Here is a 12,744-nt window from a genome sequence, read left to right on the forward strand (position 1 = left end):
AATGCTCGTCTAGTACATACTGTTGCGTGAAGGCTGCTTTTGGGAAGACTTATGAATGACAATGCCACTCTACTAAGGGATATTGCAGCAGTTTATGCACTTTATCCAATAACACCGTAGTGGACTATGTACAATTACCATTATCATTTCCACCATGCACAAATTAACCATTTTTTTGTATCTGTATGTATGTCTTAGCTGTATATATATATGTCTATTTATGTTTTACATTATGTCTGTTCATGTGTAGCCTACTTTTTGGAGTCAAGTGTAAACATACCTGGCCAATAAAGCTGATTCTGGTTGTATCAGAGCTGGGCACTGGGAAAAACAGAGGGACACAGCTGTGTGAGGTCACATCCTGCTTCAAATGCTAGCTCTACAGCCCTGTCACTTTGACATTTGGTTCATGTAGTCTTTTGAATGTCTGGTGTTGGCCCACCTAAAGAACATCACAGGCCCCTTCCAGGATCTCCTGCAGTTTGGTTACAGAGCAAAAAGGTTACTGCCACTGCACTTCATCCAACACTGACACATGCAGAGGTTCTTTTCGTGGACTTCAGCTCAGCATTCAACACCATCATTCCAGAAATGATCTCTCCTGAACGTATCTCCCACGACCTGTCAGGTGAGGCTGGGGAAATGGTAAATAGTAAATGGTCTGCACTTATAAGGCGCATGTTTACCTTTTTTCAAAGCAGTTTACAATTTTTGCCTCTCATTCACACACACTCGCACAATGGCGACGGAGCTACCATGCAAGGTGCTCGCCTACTATTGTATCGCCTACAACATGGTGTTCATTGTTTTACCCAATAATACTTTGGCTTGTGGATAGGAGAAATAAGGGATTGAACCGCTAACCTTATAATTAGTGAGAAACTTGCTCTACAATGAGTAGGAAGTCACTTCTGGTACACTAACAGCCAGCATTGGTGCCTCTGAGCCCTCTCGTCACTGCTCTTTACCCTGTGTACCAACAAATGCATCTCCAATGGCCCAATTGTTGCAGACAACACTTCAAACATGGGACCCATCCAAGATGGCGATTCATCTGCAAATTAGTTGACGGTCAAACGGCTGGTGCAGTGAAAACAACTTAGAGCTGAACACATTCAAGACTGTGGAGATGACAGTGGAATTCAGGAGACACCGCTAGGCACATCTCACCCTTTCAATAACCAACAGCACAATGTCAGCAATGGAGAGCTTCAAGTTCCTGGCAACTACCATTTGACCTGAGGTGGGAGGCCATCCTCAAAATGGCAGAAGATAATTTCTTTCTGTGGCACCTGAGGAATAGTGCCATGGGAGCTGTTGAGCCAGTAACACTAGGACAGAAAGAATCACAGATGCTCCCCTGCACTTGTATTTTTCAAGAACCACGAAATGGACCGGGTAAGTTATAATCCTCCTGCCTAATACATAACCTTTTCAATTCCTCCCCTCTGACAACAAAACAGACAAAGGAGCTGTTTCCTTCCTCATTCCATCGCCCTCATAAACATTTCAATTGTGTCATCTGCTGTTTAAGAGGATGCACCCTGCTTAATGCCCAGAAATACTGTATTATTCAAAGATACTTCAAAACATGTTTCCATTAATTTGCATATCTGACACTGATTATTGTTGTTTGCACAATACACAACGGCACTTTATGTCTATTGTTGTCTTAATCTGTATACACATATTTTTTTTAATCTGAATATTTCTTGTGTATTGTATGTTAATGTTAATCACATCGTTTATATATTGTCATTATTCCTTAAGAGTCATCCGCTGCCAGAGCGAACATTCTTGTGTGTGTTAACATATGTGGCCAATGATCTGATTTGGATTAAAACTTTCCAAAATATGCTGCAGTGGCTGGGATATCCTGATTTTTTAGTATGGGCCAAGTTTAAAAACAAAACTGAATCCCACTATAACAGCATCTTTTATTAGTCCGTATAGTGAAAAGTATGTGATGTAATCACATTTGGAGTGTTCTTTAAGGCAGTTCAATATCTTGGGAAATACTTTCTTTCTCAGAGTAAAATGAGAAGATCATTAGAGTCGTTGTACTCTTTTTTTAATCTGATTTTATTTTATTTTTTTAACTGGAACTACTTTCTCATTACTTTGCATTTGAAACCGCTATAAATAGAAATTCCCATTAAATGTGGTCTTTTCTGGCACAGACTCATGACGTGAGAAAACAGTTGGTGACGAAAACAAACACTCACTTGGCCTGTTAAACGAGTTTTACATATAATTCCCAACACAGAAAACACAAATACTTTGACATACAGAGTGACATGTTCACAGAAAAACTAACACACACACACACACATCATCATCATCATCATCATCATCATTAATCATCAATCAGACTTTGAGTCACTCACAATAAGAAAAGCTTGCCCCGTCAAAAGAAACCATAAAACCTTGGGATTATGAATTGCTTTGTGGTTATATTTAGGATTAATTCAAGCAATGGTGGTTGAGGTTAAGTAAATATCCAGGGCATTAATGTAAGTCTGTGCAATGTCCTCCCAACTGGCACTGGCAAGTGTGTGTGTTTGTGTGTGTGTGTGTGTGTGTGTGTGTGTGTGTGTGTGTGTAAACTTTTGAGTGACAGTCTTCTTACCGTCAGCGTTCTAGATCAAAGTTATACAAAACAAAAGGATCCACCCACATCACACACAGGTGTCTTTATAGAGAGGCAGAGGAGGAGGCATCAGTGGCCTGACAGGTACACTAGCATTGCAACACATGGGATTCAGGACAGTAGAAGTTTCTAAACTGGAGCATGGTGGTAAGAATAAGCTCTTTTTTTTGTATCTAAATGGTTAACCTGATTAATTTATGTTCTAGAAAATACAGTACATGAAGACAACATGACAGAAAAATGTAAAAACAGTTATTGTAGTCTCATTGGTCTCATTTAAGATAAGTGGCAGTGTGATACCTTCCTTTTGATTTAAATGCACCAACACTGAATAAATGAGTTGAAGAAATTGGATAACATACATGAAGCTGTATGAGTTAACTACTGGGACAAATAGTGAACTTAAATCGAACCCTGTACATTCTGGGAACGTATGAGACAATATGGGGGTGCAAAAACAGTTTCACTGGACAAACCAGTGATGACACAATGTGAATTTAGCACATAGTAGTTTGCTTAAAATGCTTGTTGTGCGATTCCACTTTTTAATAACTCTTAAACTGATAAGATCAATTTTAATTTATGATTACAGCCCAAACCCAGCAGAAATCAGTGAAAACATTGGTCAAAACCTCAGTTTATGTCCAATTGAATATAGGTCTACACTGAGGGGCACCTATGTATTAACTACAGCCGCAGGGTGGCACATTTCCTGTAAGCTTTCCTGTCAGGAAGACGGAACTAGTTTTTCAGAATGGTGTCTCATCTCATTTTTAATTAAATATAATTATACAGATTTTTTTCTTTGACTGAAAAACCGTGCTTCAATCTCAGTCAGTCTTCATTCCAACAGTCTTTCAGGAAATCAGTCTGGACATTCATATGTCTATTTCCTGTAAGGTTGTGATTTGTTGCAGCATGTCTGGTTGTAAACGATGAATATATTATATACCTAACATTGTATGCTTTTGTTTTCATTGGTTTTGATTGAAATCACAAAACGAATACCCTCAGACAAGAACAGCTAGAACAGGCCTTTTTAACAGCGAGCATTTTGACTTGTCTTTGGGGTTACTAATAACATTACTGACGGCTCTGTCCTATTCTGGTGTCCCTTTGAGTCATACAACACCAGAACCCTGATACTGAAGCAGCTATATAAAATTAAACCATTATCAGTTGTATTATTTCTGCAGGTCAAAATCTCTGCTTTGAAAAAAAGCCCTGTTTGATTTTTTTTTTTCTTTGATAAACAGCATTTAACTTGCCTTATATTCACAAAATTTGAGCATATTCATTGTGTGGTAATTGTATTACAAAATAAACAAATAATATTCATTATTTTGGGATCAGCTTGGGATCATGCGTCACTAAGTGCAACTTTAACTGACGTAAGAAGGGCTTTAATTTCTAATCTTGATTCTCCCTCCAGCCAGAATCTAGCACAAAGGCCTTCATTGCTGAATATTATGCTTGTAAGTTGCATACTGCTGAATTAACTTGTTACATCATATTACCACCAAATAAACCTAAAGGTGGGATAGGAGAATGCCTTAGAAAACACACATATTGACAGAAATGGTGGTTATTGGCTCATTTCTACTCCAAAGCCCCCAAACCTGAAGTGTAATTTTTCCATTTTTCCAACTCCTGACTCTAAACAGAAGATGTGTGTGTGAATTATTTGGTATTTTGAAAGTGCGGTTGTGAACGGGCAGGTAAACAATAGATTTCTGTGACTGACAATAGTTTTTTTTATAGTATACCTGCATTCATGCTTGGAGATAATGTGTTACAGGAACTGTGACAACAAACCTGAAAGTTTCCTGGTATGTCACAGTCAACAAGCATTTTCCGTAACTTGTCTTCATGTATACACAGAGAGAAGCACAGGGCAGTGGCAATTCAAAACTACCCACTGGCTGTTTGACTTTGCTCTTTATTTAATTGTTCTAATATCTAATTTCTGCCACTGTTTAAACCCTGAAACCTTCCAAACTCTCCAGGACAAACTACACAATGGAGTCTACTATCAGAGGCACAGATGAGATCCTGCAGTCTCTCTACGAAGACCCGGATGCCTTTTTGGTAAAAACTGATTTGTGATAACAGCTATCCATCTGAATGCACAGATTGCTGGGTGTTTTGTCTGTATCTGCTGATATGTGCATGCCATCAAATTGTTCCATCTTTAGAAGAACTCTGCACATTCAGAGTTGGTGTGAAAATAGGAATTTCAGGACTTATGTTTTACTGTATTTAACTTGGGCTATTGGTATTTTTCTTAGTCAACAGTTTTCCTTTAAACTAACCACTGCTGTTTTTGTAATGTTAAGTATGCGTGAGATAATATTTGTCATCTTCATGTATTATTAAATTTTGATTCCTAACCAACAACCAAACAGCAACTCTCAGACTCTTTAGACAAAACCCAGCAATAAGGTTGATTTGAAATGTCTTGACACTTGATGAGGGTCTCATATTAGCTCATGATAGTATATATTAATTCATGTGAATTAATATATTTCTTGTCCTTTTGTGAACAGACTAACGAAAATACAGAGTACCCTGCAAACTACAAGACGCCCCGTCCTGTTCGTCCTCCTCCCGAGCCACCAGAGAGCAAACCAGCAACACCCAGACCAGCAGTCAAACCACAGACTTATAAGAGGACGAATGCCAATTCGACTGTGACGGTATGTCATATTTTAAAGACATTACATTTTTGTTTGTATTAAAAGTATTACTGATCTCAAACACCTCTGGAAATTTGCTTTGAGAGTTGCATAAAAAGACTGATACCATTCTGAAGTATTGAAGTCCTGCCATCATTGTGAGGTTGCCAGATAACCAGCAGAGACTCCAGGCAGTTACTAGGCCTACTCCCAAGCCAATAAATAAGAATAAAAGCAAAATCTTGTTTTTACATGTTGGTTTTTGTACACATGAAACAAACTAAGTTGTTTTAATTAGTGAATTTTAGAGGTGCTGGAAGGTAGACTTTGTTAGCTTTGACATGAGCTCAACCACCTGTTTCCGTCTGTTTTGATTTTTTTTTTAATGTTAAGCTAAGATAACCAGCAGCTTGTTGGACATACAGACACTAAAGTGGCATCAATCTTTTCATCTAACTCACAAAAGAAAGCAAATAAGTGTTTCCCAAAACTATTCTGATCAAAAACTATCAAACAATAGTCTTAATTTAATGCTTTAATTTTGTACATTGTGATTAATACAAGGGTTATTGATTATTATGGTACTTAAAACTACATCTGGTTTTCTCCCACTTAATTTCTCTGCTGTAGTCTCCGGCACTCTGTACTAAGGAGAAGCCTCCTCCTCCTCCTCCTCCTCCTGTTAAGCCTAAACTGCATCCTGCCTCCCCTTTCTGTTATGGCAGACCACCATCTGCAATGGGTCTACGATATGAGGTGAGGCTTGTGTGTTTTACTTTTCTTTCATCCTCATTGAAATATTAAACCGTTTCCCGGGGCATAACATGCAGTGTGGCTTCTTTGAACCATTTGAAGGTACATACAATTTTTGCTCTGAATCAACAACAGAATAAGAGGACATAGAAGCTCACACTTTCCAAATTAGAAAGCTGTATTTTGAGGTTTTTTTGGTCTTATATTGTTAATATTTCATTTGCTAGTGCTTCTCTGAGGCATCACCGCAATCAAAGTGTTCCTCTATCAGCCCTGCGCAACAAACTCCCGTGTCACCAGCTCTTTCTCAAGAAGCGCTGAAGCTGTTAAGGAGTTCAGACGGTGCACAGGTAGGTTGAAAGCTCAAAGTCATGAATTACACAGTTTTCTGTCATTTGGGGTAATAGAAACCTTATTTTATTGGAGTTTTGGTTGGACTTTGTGTCCAACTCGTCAATCAACTGCATTTATGCTCAGCAACCTGTCCTCAAAAGACAAAATGCAACATGAATGTCTTACATTTTTCAGGCCGCACATCATACAAGCAAACCTGTTGGACACCAACTTTCGTCACTTCACTGCTCTGCTTCCGGGTGTGAAACTATTTTTGGACCTGTGTCAAAACAGCAAAAAAGGATGCAGAAACACATGCGTTTGTTCTGCTGTCATAGAAAATCAGATACATAAGAACTTATTTTGTCCTGCATTTACTGTTAAGTCAACATGACATGCAGATTTTTGGTAAAGCTGCCCCTGTGTTTTTGAAGCCTTAAAAGGATCCCTAACACTGTCCAGAAGTGAGGCAAGAAGAGTTTAGATTCAGAAATATGTAACATTTTCATAGCAGGGTATAACAACATTCAGACAATCCTTTATAAAACTCAGGTAGTACCACAGTGAGACTCAAGAGGATTCAAATATAAGATCATTCACGTTATTAACAGCACTGGACAATAGTACTTTCAAAAAAGCTGACAATTAAAACAATGTCCTTCATCTATTGCAGATCAGACCGCCACGACCTTCGTTTACTCCGCCACAACCACCTTCACCGTACAGCACATCAGTGTACAGTGAGATCGATCATAATTACTACCTGAACGTTGTGCCAGGGGAGACAGATGAGATGGTGAGAGAGACTGTGTACACTGCGCGCGCGCGCACACACACACACACACACACACACACACACACACACACACACACACACGTTTGTACAGCTAACTTTGTGAGGACATTCACTGAAGTAATGCATTCCCTTGCCCCTTACTCTAACCTTAACCTGGCCCTAATTCTTACTTTAAACATAAAACCAAGTCTTAACCTTCATACAGCCGCTTGAAGAGGTGGGAGGAAGTGAAGACCAGACAAAATGTCCCAACTTTGCAAAATGTCCTCACACCGATGGTCTAAAACGAAAACTGATCCTCTTAAAGAAAGTTGTAAAACACACAAAGCTCTGTAATATATTTATATCAAACACTACCAAAAAGAATAATGCTTCATTTTGGACTACACTACCAGAGGACTGACTTTTCACGTCAACTGACCTCAGAAGATGGGAGGGTTCTCTTAAGTGGTTTACTTTACTGCTCCTCTCCCTTTGGTTTGTTTGGTTTCCACTCTTACAGGATTAGTTCTCTTCATTGTACAATTATCCTTTAAGATAAACTGTATGTACCTCCGGGACACAGAGACTACATTTTAAACCAGAGACAATAGTCAGTAACCTGTATCTCATCAGAGTTTTTAATAAGAAAACAAATCTGTTTTTTGTCAGGACATCTCTGGGCTGTTGAGATGGCTGAAAAGAATGTCGAGTGAGTACAACATTTGTTGTATAGACGAATATTGTGTAATTAACCTAAAAGACGCAACAAACGTTGGCATGTGTCATTTTTTTTTATTGACTCTCAATAGTGTGGATTAATTCATTTTTAAAGAATTGTGCAAAGGAAGTGTGACGCTGGAAAATTTTGAATTTCTTTTTCCAACAAAGAGCATTATTATTAAGTATCTAATCTATCTCTGTGTGCTCATTCCAACAGTGTCTGATTTCATGGATCTGCCAGTATATGACCACAGTATACAAGTAAGAATCAGGTAACAAGAAGAAACTATTATAAAGACGTTCTTTTTTGTAAACTGGCAACATCATTTCAGTGCCCACAAGAGCTACAGGTTTTTGTTTTTTCTTTCACTGTCCCTGTGCAGATCATTTGAGCAGAGAGCCATGAACTTGAAGAAGGTCATGCGTCTCTACAACCTTCTCATGATGAAACGCAAAGAAAACCTACAGAACATGATCAAACAGTTCCAATCTATCTGTGCTCACCTGGAAAAGATGCAGAAGAAGACCAAAAAGATCGGCATCGCTGGAGGCACGACAGGTGCCGTGGGAGGGGTGACTGCAGTGCTGGGAATCGCCTTGGCTCCGGTGACCATGGGTGCCTCACTGATTGCTACAGCTGTCGGTGTCGGTATTGTGGCATCTGCTGGGGGTATAGGTGCTCATAAAGCTAACGCCAACAACAAGGTGGTAGACAGGACAACGGTTGAAAAACTAGTGGAAGACTATAAGACAGACATTGGTGACCTGGAACGTTGTCTGGATTTCATCCTCTCTGGGATGGATGACTTGCGAAGGCACAACATTGCCAAGTTAAAAATGGAAGGAGTTCACCCGGATGCAGTGAGGGTGGCACAGGTGTCATATGCTGTACTTCAGAATATCAGGAACAACAGGGAATTTGTTGCACAGACAAGTGGGGTGACATCTGGGAGTGTGCTTCAAGCTTTTGCGTTGGAAATGGATCTGTATTTTACAAAAGAGAAAGGTCAGAAGCTGAGCAAGTCGAGCAAATACAGGTTTTTGGAAAGAGTTTCTCAACTGGCTAAAAATCTGCAGGATCACTTAGATCATCTGCTTCACATGTGGGAGATGTTTTCTTAAATCAAAGAACTCCTTTTATTTGTTGCTTTTGTATTTGTGTTTGTACATATGAGTATGTGTGTGTGTGTGTGTGTGTGTGTTAGTGTGATTGAGAGTTTTAATGTTTTAGATGTTTTAGTTTTAATGTTTATTAATTACTTGATTACTTAGCAGTTAAATCATGCCTTATTTACCAGTTAAATGCTGTATTTACTACTTAAGTAAACATATACATACTATACATTTCTTGTATGGGAAAAAAAAATCTGATTCTCATTGTAAATACAGTACTCAAAATTGTAGTGAAATAAATGAATGGAAATCACTATGTATCAAAAAAATGTTTCATTAATAAACAGTATTGTGTCACTGCAATATGCAGTTGTTTTGACACGAGCTAGTGCAGGGAACGCGGAAGAAAAACACAGGCGGAGTGATAATGTGGGCACTGCGGAAGAATACCGCCACTCCTTGTTTTGGAGCTCTATATTACCACCGCGTCACGCCGTTCACCATTTTCCCTACCGAGCAGCAGCAAGCGAAGAAACACTATTGTCGGACACCGCTCGATTGGTCGAAATGGCAGTGTGAAAGTGTGCAGCGACCTCGCAGCAGCCAACAAAACAGTGCATCCAGCCAGTGCACTGAGTCACTTCTACTTCAGCAAAATGTCGTAAGTATTATTTGTCGTAACATTTGTCGGTGACAGCTGTCTTGTCTGTCTGGCTTACAGGGGCCTGTCGTCTTAACAAGCCTGACATTACTTTTATACAACTCTATGAATATCTATTTATTCGACTATTTACAATTCATTTGAAACACGACATCGTCGAATAGTTGGAACGAAATGATTTTCTTGTAGACCGTTTTTAAAATTGAGGACGAGGAACTGACAATGACGTAACGCGAGACATTTAACAAGAAACGTTACATTTGATGTGATTTGCCCGAATTGTCTCGCTACATTGTATCCGTCTCATTGTTGAGCGCGTCGTTGCTCCATTTGAACTCGAGAGTAACTTTTGTTAACGTGTCTGCCTGCGAGTGCCAACGTGGCAGACAGAAAATGGTTCGTTTCTTCTGTGTTAAAATGGCGGCTTTCTGTAGGCGGATTGAGAACAAAAGTGTGTGTGTGTTGTTCGTGGTGAGGGAGGATGACGGACTCCGTGACCCTGTTTTGAAGCTGACTGACGTCAGAATCACGAGACCGGTAGCTGGGTGGAAACACGTGACGTGGAAGCAGGTGCACTGCAGCCATGGGGGCAGTGTTGCTAAAAATATGAAAGGATTTTTGTCTGTTGGATCTCTTAATCACCGTTTTCCTACTTGGACAAATTCTCTGCGCACAGTCCAGAAACACTTTTAACTCTTAATGTATTTCAGGAATATTAAACTATTTGGGTGTTCACCACAAATGTTTTCTCTTTTTTCCCCAATCTTCAGGTCCTTTGTGGAAACCCTCAGCACTGCTGCATTCGACAGCATAAAAGAGTTCTACGCTACCCCAGCATCGTCACGCACCCCTTTTGTGACCAACAACAGCCACTATGACCATGATGATGACAAACTCACAGTTTGGCCTGGAAGGCATGGAGGCCCTTCTCTGGTGGCCTTCCTCTCCCATGGCTGATGCCATGGACTCCCTATTGTTTCACCCTGACAAAGAAGAACAACAGGAAGGAGGAGGGACCTCCCTGGAGGGGGACACTTCACCTGTGTCACCCCTCACCTCCTCATCGCTGTCTTCTTCCTCCTCTCCTCCTCCCTTCTACTCTCCTCCTCCCTCTCCGCTGGCCGTCCTCCTCCATGGGGACAAAGCCGGGACAGAGTCTGACCTGATCTCCCTCCCTTGGTTGGGCCAGCCTGGTCAGCTGAGATGCAGCCAGACGCTCTCAGGTGACAGCAAAGGTAATGAGTGGAAAATGCACATGTACTTATACATACTGGAAATCGTTTATCTTTTAGTACAGATGGCTAGTGTCACTGTAATGTGAATGGAAAAAGTGATTAGCCCATTAATAGGATGCCTTATTTCCCTCCACAGAGGACATGTTCAGTGACCTGGACTGGATGGCGGAGAAGATGGACCTAAGTGAGTTTGACCTGGACTCTCTGATTGGCTCCTGCAGTCCTGCTGAAGAGTCCCCCAGCGCTTCAGAAGACCTCCTGGCCTCCTTGGATTGCTCCATGGAGCTTGATTCCCTCCCACTGCCAGCTCTCTCCACTCCTGCGCTCTCAAGTCTTCCATCTGCTTCTTTTCCATGCGCACCTCCCCCCACCCTTCCCACTGTCACCTCAGATCCTTGTATCATTACAGAGGACGAGCCTGAATCCTGCACTGATGGGCAGGAGGTCCCCCTCTCTCCCCTGTGTGTCCCAGAGCCACAAGAGGAGCTGGAAATCAAATCTGAGCCTGCCTCTCCAGACCCTTCTCCCTCAGTGATTAATTCTCCCTCCTCCCCAGCCTTCACCCTAGACCTGGGCAGTGAAGTGGATGTCTCGGAGAGCGAGGTGAAGCCGGTGGTAGCGTCTGTGCTCCCCCAGGTCCCGAGGATCGTACTCTCCCTTTCGCCGACTCGCATCGTCCTCGTGCTGGCTCCCAAAAATAAAGTAGGGATCGCCACCACGTCAGAGGTCATTCGTTGCTCCCCACCAGCATCCCCTCCACACAGTTCCTCCAGAAGCAGACCGTACCCCGAGCCCAAATACAAAGCTAGCGCACCCTCTCCCAGTATCGACAGCGTCAAAGTCGGTGCAGGTGGAGCTGAAAGAGCAACTGTGAAGGCCCCGAGAGACAAGAAGCAAAAGAAGATGGAGCAGAATAAAACGGCTGCCACGCGGTACAGGCAGAAGAAGAGAGTCGAGCTGGATGGACTTCTTGAAGAGCACACCCTGCTGGAGAGGAAGAACATGGAGCTGACTGAGAAGGTTGAATCTATGGCCAGGGAGATCAGGTATCTCAAAGAGCTGATGGAGGAAGTCAACCAGACGAGGCTCAAAAAAGGTCTTGGTGCTGACCCTTAGTGGTTGGAGCGGCAGTAACAGATGAGGTGGCAGAAGTGATATGAAAATAACTCGGCAGATTTTATTTTTTTCTTGGATGCACAATCCAATAAAATTGGTGTTTGTCAGATTTTGACCTTTCACATATCCAACTCCAGTATGAAATATAGAATACTTTGTCCTGTAGTTGTAGTTTCAAAGAAACAAGTATTTTCCATTAAGTATATAAGCCTATGCGATGTTTCTTGTATGTCATTATTTCCTTATTCCTGGAACTTCATAACCTCTCTTTAGGGTGTGTTTTTAATGTTTGTATATTATAACCGTTACATACCTGTATTATGATTCTCTTAATAAAGAGTCTTAAACTGCACTAATTTGTGTGATTTCTTGTGAATGTTGGTGAGGAGATGCTCATATTTCTTTGGCTACTGAATAAATACTGTAAATATACACATCATTTAATAGCACTGTCAAACTTAAGGAAGGCAGCACGAAGCATCCTACTGGCAAGGAACATGAACCCTGCTGCAGGACTAAGACTCGACCTCAAGACCAACCAACTGGTTTAAATTGTCAAAAGGATTAAAATAGTGCAGATATGTTATATAACCGGTGCAACTTTTCATAACCTGTCTGCCGTTGCCTCGTCTCAAACCCGGTCTTTGTAATTATTATCTGAGCAGGAACAAAGAGCCTGTAGATGGCCATCCGAGTGGCGCCTCTTCCAC

The 12,744-nt window shown here is 41.1% G+C and overlaps 2 protein-coding genes and 1 long non-coding RNA gene across 3 annotated transcripts; 2 read left to right on the forward strand and 1 right to left on the reverse strand.

Moving 5' to 3' along the window:
* The first annotated feature begins 2,729 nt into the window (after positions 1-2,729).
* Positions 2,730-9,318, forward strand: LOC138198293 (uncharacterized). The gene is made up of 9 exons (XM_069149637.1): positions 2,730-2,797; positions 4,657-4,738; positions 5,197-5,346; positions 5,956-6,081; positions 6,306-6,428; positions 7,085-7,207; positions 7,859-7,898; positions 8,127-8,181; positions 8,293-9,318. Exons 2-9 carry the CDS (start codon positions 4,670-4,672, stop codon positions 9,029-9,031), a joined length of 1,425 nt encoding a protein of 474 aa, XP_069005738.1. The 5' UTR covers positions 2,730-2,797; positions 4,657-4,669; the 3' UTR covers positions 9,032-9,318.
* Positions 8,482-10,222, reverse strand: LOC138198298 (uncharacterized). The gene is made up of 3 exons (XR_011178257.1): positions 9,942-10,222; positions 8,675-8,893; positions 8,482-8,570 (listed from the first exon to the last, which is right to left on the reverse strand). It is a non-coding gene; the product is annotated as an uncharacterized lncRNA (long non-coding RNA).
* atf4b (activating transcription factor 4b) lies at positions 9,510-12,386 on the forward strand. Its single transcript, XM_069149638.1, has 3 exons — positions 9,510-9,683; positions 10,454-10,918; positions 11,055-12,386. The coding sequence occupies exons 2-3, from the start codon at positions 10,558-10,560 to the stop codon at positions 12,032-12,034; spliced, it is 1,341 nt and encodes a 446-aa protein (XP_069005739.1). The 5' UTR covers positions 9,510-9,683; positions 10,454-10,557; the 3' UTR covers positions 12,035-12,386.
* Positions 12,387-12,744: the final 358 nt, after the last annotated feature.

The sequence above is a fragment of the Embiotoca jacksoni genome, unplaced genomic scaffold (genome assembly GCF_022577435.1).
Source record: "Embiotoca jacksoni isolate LCO1_2020_lvr unplaced genomic scaffold, fEmbJac1.0.p SCAF_15, whole genome shotgun sequence".
Lineage (NCBI taxonomy): Eukaryota > Metazoa > Chordata > Actinopteri > Embiotocidae > Embiotoca > Embiotoca jacksoni.